The 17,331-nt window shown below is 44.2% G+C and overlaps 1 protein-coding gene across 2 annotated transcripts; it reads right to left on the minus strand.

Moving 5' to 3' along the window:
* Positions 1-2,175: 2,175 nt before the first annotated feature.
* LOC127214628 (probable bifunctional dTTP/UTP pyrophosphatase/methyltransferase protein) lies at positions 2,176-5,269 on the minus strand. 2 transcript variants are annotated; one of them, XM_051174966.1, is made up of 8 exons: positions 4,868-5,269; positions 3,886-4,100; positions 3,660-3,791; positions 3,520-3,564; positions 3,370-3,434; positions 3,005-3,229; positions 2,669-2,868; positions 2,176-2,536 (listed from the first exon to the last, which is right to left on the minus strand). In XM_051174966.1, the coding sequence occupies exons 2-7, from the start codon at positions 3,886-3,888 to the stop codon at positions 2,688-2,690; spliced, it is 651 nt and encodes a 216-aa protein (XP_051030923.1). In that variant the 5' UTR covers positions 3,889-4,100; positions 4,868-5,269; the 3' UTR covers positions 2,176-2,536; positions 2,669-2,687. The 2 variants fall into 2 exon arrangements, with proteins under 2 accessions (XP_051030923.1, XP_051030922.1); XM_051174965.1 differs by having other exon boundaries at positions 2,661-2,868.
* Positions 5,270-17,331: the final 12,062 nt, after the last annotated feature.

Below are 17,331 nucleotides of genomic sequence, written 5' to 3' on the forward strand. Positions count from 1 at the left end.
GCTAAACAATCTCTTTCCCTAAACTTGTTTTGGTTCTCTTCCCGGCATGCTCAAATTCTCCTGCCTGCCCCAGCTGCAACCTGTCTCAGCATGGTGGGCTGGGCTGAGGCAGCATCTGCTCAAGACAAAATTATATCTCAAAACTTTACGATTTCTTTCAGCTGTTGGGAATGTGTTTAAGGCAGCCACCATCTTGACCATGTGGCCTAGCTTTACCCACCATGGTTCTTCTTTCTGCTACATCAGCCATCTAGGCAGAAAGAGTCTAGCCAGCTTCTGCCGCCAACAGAACCTGTAAGTCAGTTACCGTTTGCCTTTTATTCTTTGTCTGTAATATCTTTTTTCTCTGACTATGTTATACATAGCTTCACACTCTTGTCCTTCTCAATTTACCCAGTCCTGAATAATATATCTGTACATTCGATTTCAACTTAACTTTATGTAAATGTAAGCTAACTTCATACAACTTAAATTCAACTGTTCTAAGTCTCAAATATTTCTAAATTATTATGTGCCTTTAAATGGTGGAATTTCAGGACTGAAAAAAAGGACGCAGCACCACAGGAAGCTGGGAAATGGAGTCCTGGAGCCTCAGAGACCAGAAGAAGTTTAGGAAATGAAAAGATGGAAACAAGCCCAGCACATGCTGGGAACTGTAGTTAGGGGCCTTGAAGTCCAGAAGAGAATGTCAAGGGGAGAAAAGAAAGAAGCAGCCACACAGCATTCTGGGAAGTGCAGTTCTGGACCCCAAAGTTTTTAACCGGAAGTCCATTCATAGAAAAGCGGACACAAATGATGCTGGGAAATATAGTCCTTGGCTGCCAAAGATGAAAATAAGAAGTCCCTGGGCAGGGAAGCAGGAAGTGGCCACAGAGAATGCTGGGAAATGGAGTCCTGGGCCTCCAAAAACTACAAACTGGAAGTTTCATTGCTGAAAAACAGAAAGCCACCGCAGAGCATGTTGGGAACTACAGTCCCTGGCCGGTACAGATGAAAACCGGAAGTCCCTGGGCATAAAGGCAGGAATCGACTGCACAGAATGCTAGGAAATGCAGTCCTGGACATGAACATCCAAACCCAGAAGTCTCTGGGCAGCGAAGCAGTAAGCAGCCGCATAGGATGCTGGGAAATGCAGTCCCAGCCACAGCAGTTACAAAAGTTCCTGATGGCCTTGTCTCAGGTCAGCCTTGGCTGCGATCTGGGAACAGAATTCATGCCCCACCCTTGATGATTGACCTGAGTCTCTACTGCCAGGTTTCCCTTGCCAGGAAGTTCTGCCCTCGGCTTGCAGCCTGCCCCTCTACCGTTATGAAGATAGCTGACATGGCCCTGCCCAGTCAGCCTGTAGATCACACCCTCAGCAGACCTCATGGCCCAGAGGCAGGAAGTGGGGTCTGTAGTGATTGACAGCTGGAGGGGCAGGGTATGCGGTGACTGACATTACAAGGGCCAGGAGGGGTGAGCTCTGTGATGTCACAGGGGCCACACTCATCATCCTCAGGGTTTTTATTCTCATAACCTGCTCACCATGGCCACCGCCCTCTGGGTCCTAGCATTGCTGCTTGGTAACCTAAGAGTTTGGTAGAAGACTCCTGCCATGCCCAGCTGGGGGTGGAGATGGTGAGGGTAGGGAAGGAGGGCACTTCCTGCTCACAGTCACAATTTCCTGTGATGTCACTGCCTGGACCAAGTCCTGTCTGCACCATAGGTAATACCCAGACCCCGGCCCTGCCCTCGGGGACCCTAGGAGAGAAAGTGGGGAAGGGCCTGGTGTGGTTGAGGGCAGGGCCTGGAGAGGGTCACTGATTGTGACCTTGGACACTGTGACCTCGGGGTAGGGGACAGGTGAGCTAGGGTAGTGCTGAAGGGGTGGGGCCTGATGCTGAGCAGTAAAAACATGCCACTCATTTAAATATGCAAATGAGGCTACTAAACTGTTATGTAAAGGATGCACTAGTAATTTTGATTATGCAAATAAGCACAGTGCCTGAAAATCTGGAAGTCTGATTGGGGCTTCACATTTGAGTATGTAAATGAGCAAACCCCAGTTTCGGAAATACACTTTAATATGCAAATTTGTGCTGCTTTGCATGCTTTTGCTATGCAAATGAATGCAAGTATTCCCATCTGTTTGGGACTTTGACCTGCAAATACATGCAGGTTAGGTCATTTGGAGGTGTGGCCATGCAAATTAACCCCAGCAGTTTCTGTACTTGATGTCTTCTGAGTCTCCAGGCAGCTCTTGAATATGCAAATCAGAGTGCGGGCAGGGGGTGGGGCCTCCCCTGACCCTGCTCCTGATGTCAAATGTCCATCACAGGCATCTGATAGTGAAGCTGCTCATGCAGGACCCAGTGGGGGCAAGGGCAGGGCCCATGGAGATGGTGAGGGCGGGGCATCAGGAGGGGCAGGGCCACAGGGGCGGGTTTAGGTGTACTCCCCTCGGTGGGCCTGTCCCCTAACCCTGCCTCCACACACCTCACCCCATGTCCTGTGTCCTAGCACTGGGAAGTGATGCACTTGAGGGAACCTTGCTCTGTCAATCAAACACAATGCACCAAGGGCATAATGGGAAATGGGTCACTGCTTCACAAACTCACCAGAAGTCCCGCCCCTTCAGTCACTCTCTCACCAGAATTCCCGCCCAGACTGTCACTCACATACTCACTCTCCATCTACAATCCTCATTATTGGGGTGTGGCCGGACGCTGGCTGACAGGGACGTGTGGTCCCACATCAGGGAAGATGGCAGCCAGCTCACGCATGCAGCGGTTGAGTGGAAACCCCACGGCATTAAAGAAATCTCCTTCCACGCGCTCTGCTAGGGCACCACCTCCCGCCTGAAGCCCATGGGCGCCAGCCTTGTCCCTGGGTGCAAGGCAGGGACGAAGTCACACCAGGTGCCATGCTCAGCCACACCCACGCCCGCCGGGGACAGCTCTTCCTTTTCAGGCCTCACTTCCAGGTTTCCTGGCCCCACCCACCCCACCCCACACCCACTCACAGAGGCTCCCCGCTCTCCACGTATTCGCACAGCAGTGGCTCCAATAGCCGCGAGAATGTCACACGGGTCTCTTCGTGGAACAGTGACAATTCCACTTCTGCTTCTGGGTCCCCTTCCGCCTCTGGGGCCTCTGGGCATATGGAACTTGGCTCCTGAAGCTGCCTCCGCCACAGTGGCCTCAAGATGGCCACACTGGTGATGACACTGTGCTGCTGGCCACTCAGCCTGGGCGGGGCCAGGGAAGGCGGGACAGGGCGTGGTTGGCAAGGGGCAGGGCTGGGGTGGGCAGAGGCTGGAGCTCCATGCAGAGGCCCCGCACACTCTGCCCTGGGTGGGTCTGCCCCGCCCCTTCAGGCCCCGCCCACCTGCGCAGCATCCTGTAGGCATCATCCTTGTCCTTTGGCTTGTCCAGGATGATGCCATCCACGGCCTGCAGTGGGCGGAGCCAGACGCCAAGGGGCCGGGTCAGTGAGGGGCAGGGCGGGCAGGGCCGGAAGGAGCAGGGCCTCACTCACCACAATGGTGTCAGCTCCAATAATGACATCAGGAGGGTGCAGGTCCTGCAGAGCAGAGGGCGGGGCAGGCTTGTGGGCGGGGCCTCGAAAGGAAGGGGTGTGGCCTACCACCTGACCAGAAGGGATGGGGCCCTCCTCACCCTGAGCAGCCACGAAGCCACCTCCAGAGCCTTCAGCTTTGCTGTCTCCCGGGCATATTCGGGCGGAGCCGGAAATCTCGCCTTCTCCAGGGACTCCTGGAAGTGGGAGGGTACGACCTCGAACTGCAGTCCCTGGGGGGTGGTGGTGTGCTGTCAGTCACAGCAGGCCCCACCCCTGGAAGTCACAGCTGACAATCCCAGAGCAGGCCCTGCCCCTGGAAGTCACCATGGAGGACAGGATGTCCCATCTCCTGGGACCGCCAGCACCACCCACTTCCCCTGCAGCAGCCTGGTGAGTGGAACCAGCTCCATGTTGAAAGGATCACACATTTCCAGTCTGGGGGGTTCACTTCCGTTCTGGGAGGGACCAGAAATTGTCCACTTCCGGCTTGAGACAACCAATTCCGGTTCCTCTGAGTTGATGGGACTTATTTCCTGCCCCTGGGTGTACAAAAAAGACGGCGGGGTTCAAGATGACCATTGGCTACAGTGTAGGTAAAAGGAAACAGGAAATCCTGCCTACTGCCTGTCTATGTCAGAGCCTTAGCCTCAGGGACCGCAAGTCCCACCTCCAGCACACACAGGAAGTGATTGAATGGATGAATGATTGTACAATGAATTAATGAGTTAATGACTGAATGGATGAGTAAATGAATGAATGTATGAATGAATGAATGAGCTAATGAATGAATGACTGAAATGACTGAATTACTTCATGAATGACTGACCTTTGACTGAATGAGTGAATGAATGACTGAATGAACTAATTAATGACTGAATCAATGAATGAATGACTACATGAATGAATGATTGAATGAATGACTGAATGAATGAGTGATTGAATGAATGAGTGGCTGAGTGAATGACTGAATGAATGAGTGAATGAATGACTGAATGACAGGTGTTTGATTGACATCTGTGTGCCCTACAGGCCACGCCTGTAACTCCTCTGACATCACGGCTCCCGTGACACCGCCCATCCCCTGGGAACCTCTCTAAGTCATTAATTCCTTGTCAATGCTCCCATGCAGAAGTCCCGCCCCGATTTACCATGTTGCAGGAAGTCCCAACCCGGTTTCCCCGGCAACAGGAACCCTGCTGCCAACCGTGGCATAAACAGGGAAACAGCGAAAACCAGAGGGGGGCACGGACCTAGGGTTGCGATCTCTGTTTCTGCCCTGTTCGCCGCACCCGGAAGTCCCACCTACCGCCTCGATAAGTGACAGGGAATATGCTCTGTGCTGCCTCTTTTGCGGTCGGAATCAGCCGTTTCTGACCTGTTCACTTGGACCTGTTAGTCCCGTCCCTTAAGGCGTTTCCTATCGGGCCCGCAATGTCCGATGCGATCAATTCCCTTCCTGGGCCGAAAGCGGATCCGATTTAATCGCCGCCCGGTGGGCAGGGAATCGCATGCTGCACCATCCGTAAGCGGAAGTAATGTGCCAGAAGCGGAACTCAGGCCGCAGGGCACTCCGTCCTGTTTACTTCACGGGTGGAACTCAAGTTGTGCATCTCTTCGTTGCAACCTTTCCTGGGGACCATTTTGTGTGAAGCTCAAGTCAGTGACTGGAAGCCTGACGTCCTTGGTTCACAAGCGGAAATCGTGTGTCAGTTTGGCCGGGTGGAACTAGAAGCATGTTTTCCATGTGTGTCTTCCGGGGACACTGACAGCCACGAACCGGAAGCTTTAGTTCGTGACCGGAAGGCGGAAGTCCTGAGATCGCAGCCGCTTGTGAGCGGTGCAGGGGACAGTCCCGGAACCGTGTGTTTGAGAAGGAGTTCCTGGGGACAGAGTTGTGAGAGGTGCTCAATGTCTGTAACTCTGTCTGTTCCAGTCACTCTAGGAGGTCTCTCCCCTGGCAGAGCCTCAGTAATGACGGATAAACATCAGGCAGGCGGGCACTCTGGTTGCTCCAGCGGGATAGATGGGTCCAGTATTTTCAAAGCAGGTCCAAGAAATTTTCAGGAGGTGGAGGTGTTTTTTTTTGACCCGCTCTCTGTCCCAGTGCTCAACCAGACCAGTGGAGCAGTGGGCGCAGTAGGACACAGGGTGGGGAAAGTGCGGGTTCTGGGTGGGGTGCTTTGTAGATCAGATTACTAGAACTTTACTCTCTAGAGATAAGATACAGGGCGTGAAAGACAAAAAAGTAAAGTTAGAGAAACGCCCCACTTTAAATGAAGGACATACTAACCTGGAAAGTTAACCCCTAGCAATATCTGTTCCTTGGAATCTGCTAACTTCCCCTCACACGGACCTGAGAAAACAAGATTCCAAGAATTTACACTGCCCCTCCTTTCTTGTGAGTCAGCAGGTGGTGAATGGGGTCCTTAAGAAGCAAAGAGATAACTGCACCTCCGGTTTGCCCAGACAAGATTAATTAGCACACCCTGAGGCCCTAAGGTCTGTTGACCCTAATAGGGAAACCAGCCTCAAAGGGTCATGTACTCAATGGACAGAGGGTCCCACCCCCTCCCTAAGCTTGGGGGTTTTGCCTTTAAAAACACCTGTGCCCGGTGGAGGGGGAGATGGCTTCTCACTAGTCTGCATGATGGAGGGGCCCCTTTGCACAAATGTTTCCTGTTCATTAAAGCCTCTTGCATGTTGCAGCAACTGGACTGGACATTGAGTTCTTGGGGATACTGACGGAAACTGGGAGACTCCTCATTCTGAGGGTCTTACAAAGCTTGAATTCTTGAATAATGCAGATTGTTTAAAACTGCTCACTGAGTAAGATGTGCTGGCTAGCAGTAGTGGTCATACACAAAAATCTTCCTAGCTCCATTCCTCTCTAAATTTTCAACTTTCCATGAAGAATAGTCTTTTTATAATTTTGTGTTTGTTAAGTGGTTTTTATGAGGTTCAGGAATAAAACTCCTACAGTTATAGAGCAATGACCAAGCTTTCTGATGAGAGAAAGAAAATTATCATCTTTTTGATCTGGTACCTGCTTTTATTTCCTGACAGTTGGAAGTTCCTGTACAACCTGTCCAATAACACCTCATTCTACAGACTGGTCAGTGGGTTATGGGTCTGCATGGGGACTAAAACTCAGATGACCAGGTCAGGAGTGGCTTTGGTTTGACAGACAGACACTAACACACTCGAGGATGCTGCTATTTGCAACTGCTGCTATTTTTACTTTAGAGTATTGGGTATTTATACAGAAAGTTCAACAGATCTTTAGTCGCAATTTACAGACATATTATAAAAATATCAGTAATTCCTTTGAAGCATGAGATCAAAAAAACACTTATTTTTGCCTGCTTGTGGTCAGTGTACCAGAGATTTGGTTTACTGAGTTTAGAGAAAAGTAATTGTCTTTTAGCAGTAAACTTTTAACAGCATTGATAAGAACTCTTACATTGATCTACTAATTTTAGAGGATAGTCATAAACTTATAACAGTATTGTTAAGAACTCTTGTACTGTTTTCCTTTTACTAAATTCCACAGCAGCTTTGCTGAGGGTTGGCTATTGACACACAGGGTCTTCTAGGGAGAGAATTTCAAAAGCTTAAGTTATATTAATTTATCAGGCCTAGGGCTGACACCTGGAGTCTCAACCTGCACTGTGAGTATTGTAAGTAAGGACACAGAGGACAACATCCATTTACTGATTGTTAAGTCTGTATCTCTTTCAGTTTCTGAAACTATATCTAAGTGTTCTCCAGGCATCTTTGAACTAACAGTGGAGCTACAGGCCAAAACACCCAGGATCAAAAGCATTATTGTTATCATGGCCATAGCACAAAATACGCCCAGCACCCATTCCAATCAACCCACCAAGTAAGAGCCTGCAGGGACATGGCCATTTTTTCCCAGGAGACATAAACACATGTGGTGTGATGCTCTGGACAGGTAGCCATTCGAGATTCCTCTCAGCCATTGCTACACAGTCCCCACTTGGGCTGTTGTGACAACCTCATTGTGTTTACACTGAGCTCAGTTTAATGCCACAAAAAAACACCACTTTTTGTATCCCCAAATCTCTCTTTGTAGTTAACATTCTGGGCTCTCAGCTTTTTGACAGAAAATTACTCTATGCACATAGTAGTAAGTCTAGTGGGCTGTATAAGCTAGCTAGCCACTTTGTACCCAGGAGGAAGAAGGGGAAAAGCCTATGGAGTGCAGCAAGAGAGCAGCGCCTGCTTTGTAGTCAGTGCCAAGTGCTATACAAATCATGTCACTGCTCATGTTGAAAAGGTCCTTTGTCTGGGGTGTGTCTTTAAGCCCACTGTAACCATCTGGGTGGTGCTCCAGTCACCCACCCTTATCAGCCAATCAGGGCCCTCAGCAACCTGCCAATTGCAGGGCCTTTCCTGTCCCAGGCTTTAGGCTTGGATTGGAGAGAATCTGGCACCACTCATTTTGTGTTCTGTGCTTTGAGCAAGGGAAAACAGAAAGGCACAACATGGTGAGTGATGGGCTACTGTATCTCAAAAGTGATAAAATAACACATAATTGAGGAAACTCTGTGAAGGAATCAAACACTAAAGCCTTCATATGTACCTTTAATTTTTAAAACCATGAAAAATCACCCTTCACAGAAACCCCATGTATGTGAGCAGTGTGCTGAAGTTGTGCACTTTTCATGTAACAATAAACTCTGAGGGCTAGAGAAAATTCACATGGAAGGGGATGTTTGGTAAGATCTTCAGCCAAAAGATGTTCAGTTACATGAGATCCCAGAGAGAAAAATATCTGATGTGTGTCAACTCTCTGTTCATACTGCCATACTTATCTCCCAAATGGCTGTACGAGTTTGCACTCCCACCAGCACACTAGAGGAGTGTTCCCCTTTCTCCAAATCCTCTCCAGCATTAGTTGTCATTGGTGTTTCTAATTTTAGCCATTCTGGCAGGAGTAAGATGATATCTCAAAGTTGTTTTGATTTCCATTTCCCTGATAGCTAAGGATGTGGAGCTCTTTATTAAGTGTCTTTCAGCCTTTTTGATTTCCTCTGTTGAGAATTCTTTCTTCAGTTCTGCACCCCATTTTTTAATAGGGTTATTTGGTGTTTTGTTGACTAGTTTTTTGAGTTCTTAGTATATTTTGGAGATCAGCTCTTTGTCAAATGTAGGATTGGTAAAAATAATTTCCCAGTCTGTGGGCTACCATTTGGTATTGTCCACTGTGATCTTTGCCTTACATAAGCTTCTCAGTTAGAGCAGGTCCCACTTATTAATTATTGATCTCAGTGTCTGTGCTCCTGGAGTTATGTTCAGGAACTGGTCTCCTATACCAATTTCTTCAAGGGTACCTCCTACATTCTCCTCTTATAGGGTCAGTGTGGCTGAATTGATATTGAGGTCTTTCATCAATTTGGACTTAAGTTTTTTTGCATGGCGATATACATGGGTCTAACTGCAGTGTTCTACACACCATCATCCAACTGTGCCAGCATCATTTGTTAAAGATGCTTTCCTCAGATGGAGAGAACAAGATATTCAATGACAAAACCAGATTTTCCCAATATGTATCTACAAATCCAGCCCTACAGAAAGTATTGGAAGGAAAATTCCAACCCAAGGAAGGTAACTACGCCCACAAAAATGTAGGCAACAGATAATCCAACTACACCAGAAACCTAGGGTGAAGCAGAACAAATATATTCACAATACCACTGCCAACAACAAACCTAAATCAAACAACTATCAACAATCAATGGTCCTTACTCACCCTCAACATTAATGGTCTTAACTCACCTATAAAAAGACACAGATTAACAGAATGGATACGAAGACAGAATCCATCCTTCTGCTGCATACAAGAAACACATCTTAGCTCCAAAGATAGACATTACCTCAGGGTAAAGGGTTGGGAAAAGATTTTCCAATCAAATGGAAATAAGAAGCAAGCAGGCGTAGCTATCCTAATATCTAACAAGCTAGACTTCAAACCAAAACTAGTCAAAAGAGATGAAGATGGTCATTTCATATTCATCTCAGGAGAAATCCATCAACACAAAGTCTCAATTCTGAACATCTATGCCCCTAATACAAAGCCACCCACATTCGTAAAAGAAACACTACTAAAACTCAAAGCTCATATAAAACCTCACACACTTATAGTGGGAGACTTCAATACACCACTCTCAACACTAGACAGGACCACAAATCAGAAACTCAACAAAGAAACAAAAGAATTAACAGAAGTTATGTCTCAACTGGAGGCTAACAGACATCTATAGAACATTCCATCCAAAGACAAAAGAATATACCTTCTTCTCTGCTCCACATGGAACCTTCTCTAAAATCGACCACATACTAGGAGACATAACAAACCTCAACAGATACAAGAGAATAGAAATAGTCCCCTGTATCTTATCGGACCACCATGCTTTAAAATTGGAATTCAACAACAATACAAATAGCAGAAAACCTGCAAACTCATGGAAACTTAACAATGTGCAATTGCACCACTCCTGGGTCAAAGAAGAAATAAAGAAAGAAATTAAAGACTTTCTAATATTCAACGAGAATGAGGATACAACATACCCGAACTTATGGGACACCTTGAAAGCAGTGCTACGAGGGAAGTTCATTGCACTAAGTGCCCATATGAAGAAAACAGAGGATAGTCACATAAATGAATTAACAGCGCAACTGAAAACCTTAGAACAGAGAGAAGCGAATTCACCCGCAGGAGCAGACGCCAGGAAATAATCAACTTGAGGGCTGAAATCAACAAAATAGAAACCAGGAAAACAATACAAAAAATCAATGCAACAAAGAGTTGGTTTTTTGAGAAAATCAACAAGATTGATAAACCTTTATCCAAATTAACGAAAAAGCAGAGACAGAACATGCAAATTAACAAAATCAGAAATGAAATGGGGAACATAACAACAGACACAGAGGAAATCCAGACAATTTTCAGGTCATACTTCGAAAATCTGTATTCCACAAAAATTGAAAATTCAAAGGAAATGGACAAGTTTCTGGATAACTATCACTTACCAAAATTAAATCAAGAACAGACAAACAACTTAAATAGACCTATAACCCGAAATGAAATAGAAGCAGTCATCGAAAGCCTTCCAACGAAAAAAAGTCCAGGGCCAGATGGATTCAGTGCAGAATTCTACCAGACATTCAAGGAAGAACTAATACCACTACTCCTCAAACTGTTCCACGAGATAGAAACAGAAGGTTTATTGCCAATCTCTTTTTATGAGGCCACAATAACTTTGGTACCCAAACCTCACAAAGACACAATTAAGAAAGAAAACTACAGACCAATATCCCTGATGAACATCGATGCAAAAATACTCAATAAAATAATGGCAAACCGAATTCAAAAATACATCAGAGAAATCATCCACCATGATCAAGTAGGCTTCATACCTGGATTGCAGGGATGGTTTAACATACGAAAATCTATCAACGTGATCCACCATATAAACAAACTGAAAAAGAAAAACCATATGATTATCTCCCTAGATGCAGAAAAAGCCTTCGATAAAATTCAACACCCTTTCATGATAAAGGTATTAGAGAGGTCAGGGATAACAGGAACATACCTAAACATAATAAGAGCAATATACAGCAAACCAACTGCCAACATCAAACTGAATGGAGAGAAACTTAAGCCAATTCCTCTAAAATCAGGAACAAGACAAGGCTGTCCTCTCTCTCCATATCTCTTCAATATCGTACTAGAAGTTCTAGCTAATGCTATAAGACAACAAAAGGAGATCAAGGGCATCCAAATTGGAAAGGAAGAAGTCAAACTGTCTCTATTTGCAGATGATATGATAGTTTACATAAGCGACCCAATAAACTCTACCAGGGAACTCCTACAGCTGATAAACACCTTCAGCAAACTAGCAGGATACAAGATAAACTCAAAAAAATCAGTAGCCCTATTTTTTTCAGACGACAAAGAGGCAGAGAAAGAAATCAGAGAAACATCACCCTTTACAATAGCCACAAGCAACATAAAGTATCTTGGTGTAACGCTAACCAAACAAGTAAAAGATCTATATAATAAGAACTTTGTGACTCTAAAGAAAGAAATTAAAGAAGATACCAGAAAATGGAAAGACCTCCCATGCTCTTGGATAGGTAGGATAAACATAGTAAAAATGGCAATCTTACCAAAAGCAATCTACAGATTCAATGCAATCCCCATTAAAATCCCACCACAATTCTTCACCGACCTTGAAAGGATAATAATCAACTTTATATGGAAAAACAAAAGACCCAGGATAGCCAAAACAACCCTATACAATAAAAGAACATCAGGAGGCATCACCATTCCTGACTTTAAGCTCTACTACAGAGCTATAGTTCTGAAAACAGCCTGGTATTGGCATAAAAATAGACAGGTAGACCAATGGAATCGAATTGAAAATCCTGATATTAATCCACGCACCTATGAACACCTGATTTTCGACAAAACAGCTAAAATGATACAATGGGGCAAAGACAGCATCTTCAACAAATGGTGCTGGCACAATTGGATGAGGGTGTGTAGAAGACTGCAGATAGACCCATGTCTGTCGCCATGCACAAAACTCAAGTCCAAATGGATCAAAGACCTCAACATCAATCCAGCCACATTGAACCTCTTAGAAGAGAAAGTAGGAGGTACCCTTGAACAAATTGGTATAGGAGACCGCTTCTTGAACATAACTCCAGGGGCACAGACACTGAAAGAAACAATTAATAAATGGGACCTCTTCAAACTTAGAAGCTTCTGTAAGGCAAAGGACACAGTTGACAAGACCAAACGGCAGCCCACTGACTGGGAAAAGATTTTCACTAATCCTATATCTGACAAAGGGCTGATCTCCAAAATATACAAAGAACTCAAGAAACTAGTCAACAAAACACCAAATAACCCTATTAAAAAATGGGGTACAGAACTGAAGAAAGAATTCTCAATGGAGGAAATCAAAAAGGCTGAAAGACACTTAAGAAAATGCTCCACATCCTTAGCTATCAGGGAAATGCAAATCAAAACAACTTTGAGATACCATCTTACCCCTGCCAGAATGGCTAAAATTAGAAACACCAGTGATGACTTATGTTGGAGAGGATGTGGAGAAAGTGGAACACTCCTCCACTGCTGGTGGGAGTGCAAACTCATACAGCCACTTTGGAGATCAGTATGGCGGTTCCTCAGGAAAATGGGAATTAGTTTACCACAGGACCCGGCAATCCCCCTCTTAGGCATATACCCAAAGGATTCACATCAATGCAACAAAGACATCTGTTCATCTATGTTCATAGCAGCACTATTTGTAATAGCAAGAACCTGGAAGCAACCTAGATGCCCTTCAATTGAAGAATGGTTAATGAAGATGTGGCACATCTACACAATGGAATACTACTCTGCAGAAAAAAATAATGGTATCTTGAAATTCGCAGGCAAGTGGATGGCACTTGAAGAAACCATCCTGAATGAGGTAACCCAGTCACAAAAAGAGGAACACAGTATGTACTCACTCATATATGGATTTTAGACCTAGATCAAATGATCACCAGCCTATAATTCACATCACCAGAGGAACTAGGATACAAGTTGTATTCTAAGAGATTCATATAAAGTCCCTCACAGAACTGGGAAGGGACAAGTCCCCCAGACCTCAGGTATAGTGGGGGAGGACAGCTAATGGAGAGAGAAGTAGGAGAAAATGAGAGGGAGGAGAGGAAGGCATGTGCGACTAGGAGGATTGAGCCTGGTTAGGAATGGAAAATAGGAAAGAGAGAGAGAGACAGAGACAGAGAGAGAGAACATAAAAGAAGGAGCCAATATTGGTTTGAAGATAAAGTTGAACACAAAGAAAGGTCGAGGGAACTACAAGACTGCTCCCAACTAACAATCTCAGCTTCCGTGGAAAGGCTATCATAAATGCCCTTCCCGGAGAGTGAGATCAACAACTAACTTCTCCATGGAGTCCTCAACTAATGCCTGTTGAAAACAGGAGCAAACACCCATACATAAACACTGAGTCAAACTAGAACCCAGAAGCAGATGGAGAGGACAAGACCATGCGGTAGAAGTACATAGAGACAGCTTACCTGAACAAGGAGGAGCTAAGGGCCACTAGACTGATAGCTGGGAAGCCAACAGGGGTCTGACTCGGACTCCCCTGAATATGGGTCTCAGCCAGAAGGTCTGAGCAGTCTAAGAGACCTCAGACAGTGGAGCCAGGATGTATCCCTGGTGCACAAAAGGACTTTGCAAACATATCCCCCATGGAGGGATAACTGCCTTATTCTAGAGATAGGAGAGAAGCCCTAGTCCCTACTTCACAGGACCTGTCAGATCTACATGACCCCAACTGGATGGCATTCCCCTACATATTGTATTGTGGTGGGGGGTTGGGAGGGGAGGGTGTTTAGAGTGCATGGGAGAGGGTAGAGAGGGCAAAAGGGAGGGAAGGAGGGAGGGAGGGCTTGGGGGGAGGGAGGGAGGGAGGGAGAGGGAACTGGGATCGACATGTAAAATAATAATAATAAAAAAAAAAAAAAACGCTTTGACTCCAAAATTTAAGTTGAAGAACAAGTTACTGGGGAAAAGTATTTCTATTTTTGTTTCCACAGAAAATGAAAAGATGTGGATTCCTTCCAGACTAATGTGGTTTGATCACACCAGACCGCCTGAAACAGAGTACAAGCTGATCCTACATTCCAAACAGCTGGACAAAACAGCCCTACAGACTACAGCTAGGATATCTGAATCTTCTTCGAATCCCCCAAGACAGCGCCCCTTACCAGCAGGAAGTAGTTTGGAAAGAACGCCACCCAAATTCCCAAATATTGTGTATAAATGTTTGTTTTCATTTAATTGGACTTTGTTATATAAAATTAAATAAAAAATACTCTATATGCAAAAAAAAAAAAAAAAAAAAAAAAAGATGCTTTCCTCACCACATTGTATTCTTTTAGATGTTTTGTTGAAAATCAGGTGTTCATAGGCGTGTGGGTTAATATCAGGATTTTCAATTCGATTCCAGTGGTCTACCTGTCTATTTTTGTGCCAATACAAAGTTGTTTTTATAACTATAGCTCTTTGATAGAGCATAAACTCAGTGATGGTGATGTCTCTTGAAGTTCTTTTATTGTACAAGGTAGTTTGGGCTAGCCTGGGTCTTTTGTTTTTCCATATAAAGTTGATTATTATCCTTTCAAGGTCACTGAAGTATTGTGGTGGCATTTTAATGGGGATTGCATTGAATCTGTAGATTGCTTTTGGCAAGATTGCCATTTTTACTGTATATATCTTACCTATCCAAGAGCATGCTTGATCTTTCCATTTCTGGTATCTTCTTTAATTTCTTTCTTTAAAGGCACAAAGTTCTTATTATTTAGGTCTATCACTTGTTTGGTAAGTTTTACCCCAAGATTCTTTATGTTGTTTGTGTTTATTGTAAAGTGTGATGTTTCTCTGATTTATTTCTCTGCCTCTATGTCAACTGAATAAAGTAGGGCTACTGATTTTTTTTTTGAGTTTATATTGTATCCTGCTGATTTGCTGAAAGTATTTATCATCTGTAGGGGTTCCCTTGTAGAGTTTATTGGGTCGCTTATGTGAACTATCATATCACTTGCAAATAGAGACAGGTTGGATCCCCATGATATAATTTGGATCCCCATGATATCATTTTGTTTTCTTATTGCTTTAGCTAGAGATTCTAGTACAATACTGTAGTGATATGGAGAGAGTAAGCAACCTTGTCATGTACCTGATTTTAGAGGAATTGGCTTAAGTTTCTCTCCATTCAGTTTGATGTTGGCTGTTGCTTTACTTTATATTTCTCTTACTATGTTTAGGTTGCAGAAACACATAGAGAGAGGGTACCTGAACAGGAGAAAGAGCTAATAGGACCCCCAGACTGATAGCTGGGAATCCAACATGGGACTGACTCAGACCCCCTGAATATGGGTCTCAGCTAGAAGGATAGAGCAGTCCAAGGGACCTCAGACAGTGGAACTGGTATGTATTCCTGGTGCAAAAAAGCACCTTGTGGACACATTCCCCATGGAGGGATACTCCCTTAAACTAGAGAGAGAAAAGAAGTCCTAGTCCCTACTTCAAATCACTTGACAGATACATGACCCCACCTGGATAGCATTGCCCTACATGTGGAATTGGGGTAGGGGGGATGGGAGGTGAGGGTGGTCAGGGTGCATGTGAGGGGGCAGAGAGGATAAGAGTGAAGGAAGAAGAAAGGGAGGGAGAGGGAACTGGGATTGATATGTAATATTTAAAAAAAATGATAAGATTAACTCAAAAAATCCTTTTATAATAGCCAAAAACACATAAATTATCTTGGGGAAATTCTGGGCAAACAAGTGAATAACCTATATACCAAGAAGTGTGTGTCTTTAAAGAAATAAATTAAAGAAGATTCCAGAAAATGGAAAGATGTTCAATGTTCATATATAGGTAGGATAACCATAATAAAAATGGCAATCTTTCCAAAAGCAGTCTATAGATTTAATGCAATCCCCATCAAAATCCCATCACAATTTTACAGTGAGATTGAAAGAAATAATTGTCAACTTAATATGGAAAAAGGAAAGACCCAGAATAGCCAAGACAACCATGTACAATAAAGGAACATCAGGAGTCATCACCATCATCAACTTCAAGATCTAATATAGAGCTGTAGTCCTGAACGCAGCTTGGTATTGTCCCAAAAATTGACACACAGGTCTATAATTAAATAGAAAATCCGTATATTAACAAATACACCTCTGAACAACTGATTTGGACAAAGACATTTAAATAATATAATGACAGCAGGAAAGTACCTTCAACAAATTGTGCTGGCACAACTGGATAATGGTGTGTAGAAGACTGCAGATACAACCATGTCAATTGCCATGCCCAAATCTTTAGTCCAAATGGATCAAAGACTTCAACATGAATCCAGCCACACTGAAGGTCTTAGAAGAGAAAGTGGGAGGTATCCTTAAAAAAATTTTTCATGGGTTTGCTCCCTGAACATAACACCAATAGCACAGACATTGAGATTGACAATTAATAATGGTCCTCCTTAAAATGAGAAATTTCTGTAATATAAAGGATACAGTTGACAAGTCCAAATGGAAACTCACAGAATGGGAAATGGTCTTCACAAAACCTCCATTTGACAGAGGGTTGATCTCCAAATTATACAAAGAAATTTTAGAAACCAGTCACCATATTACCAACTAATCCAATTAAAAATTGAGGTACATACTGAATAGAGAATTCTCACTAGAGGCAAACAGAATGGCTAAGAGACAATTAAGAAAGTGCTCAATATCCTTAGTCATCATAGAAATGCAAATCAAAACAATTCTGATATACCAAATTGTTCCTGTCAGAATGGCTATAATTAGAAACACCAATGACAACTTATGCTGGAGAGGATGTGGAGAAAGGGGAACACTCCTCCATTAATGGTGGGAGTGCAAACATCTACAGCCATTTTGTAGATCAGTGTGGCAGTTCCTCAGGAAAATGGGAATCAGTCCACCACATATACCAGCAATTCCTCTCTCTGGTATATATCCATATGATCCACATCCATGTGGAAATACATAGAAATGGGTTAATAATTAAGACAGAGTTAGGCGATTAGAAACTAGCACCTGGGCAATAGCATTGTATCAAATACAGAGTCTCTGTGCATTATTTGGGGCTGGCTTCTTGGCAGCAGGACAAGACCAGGT

Source organism: Phodopus roborovskii, unplaced genomic scaffold (genome assembly GCF_943737965.1).
Source record: "Phodopus roborovskii unplaced genomic scaffold, PHOROB, whole genome shotgun sequence".
Classification (NCBI taxonomy): Eukaryota; Metazoa; Chordata; class Mammalia; order Rodentia; family Cricetidae; genus Phodopus; species Phodopus roborovskii.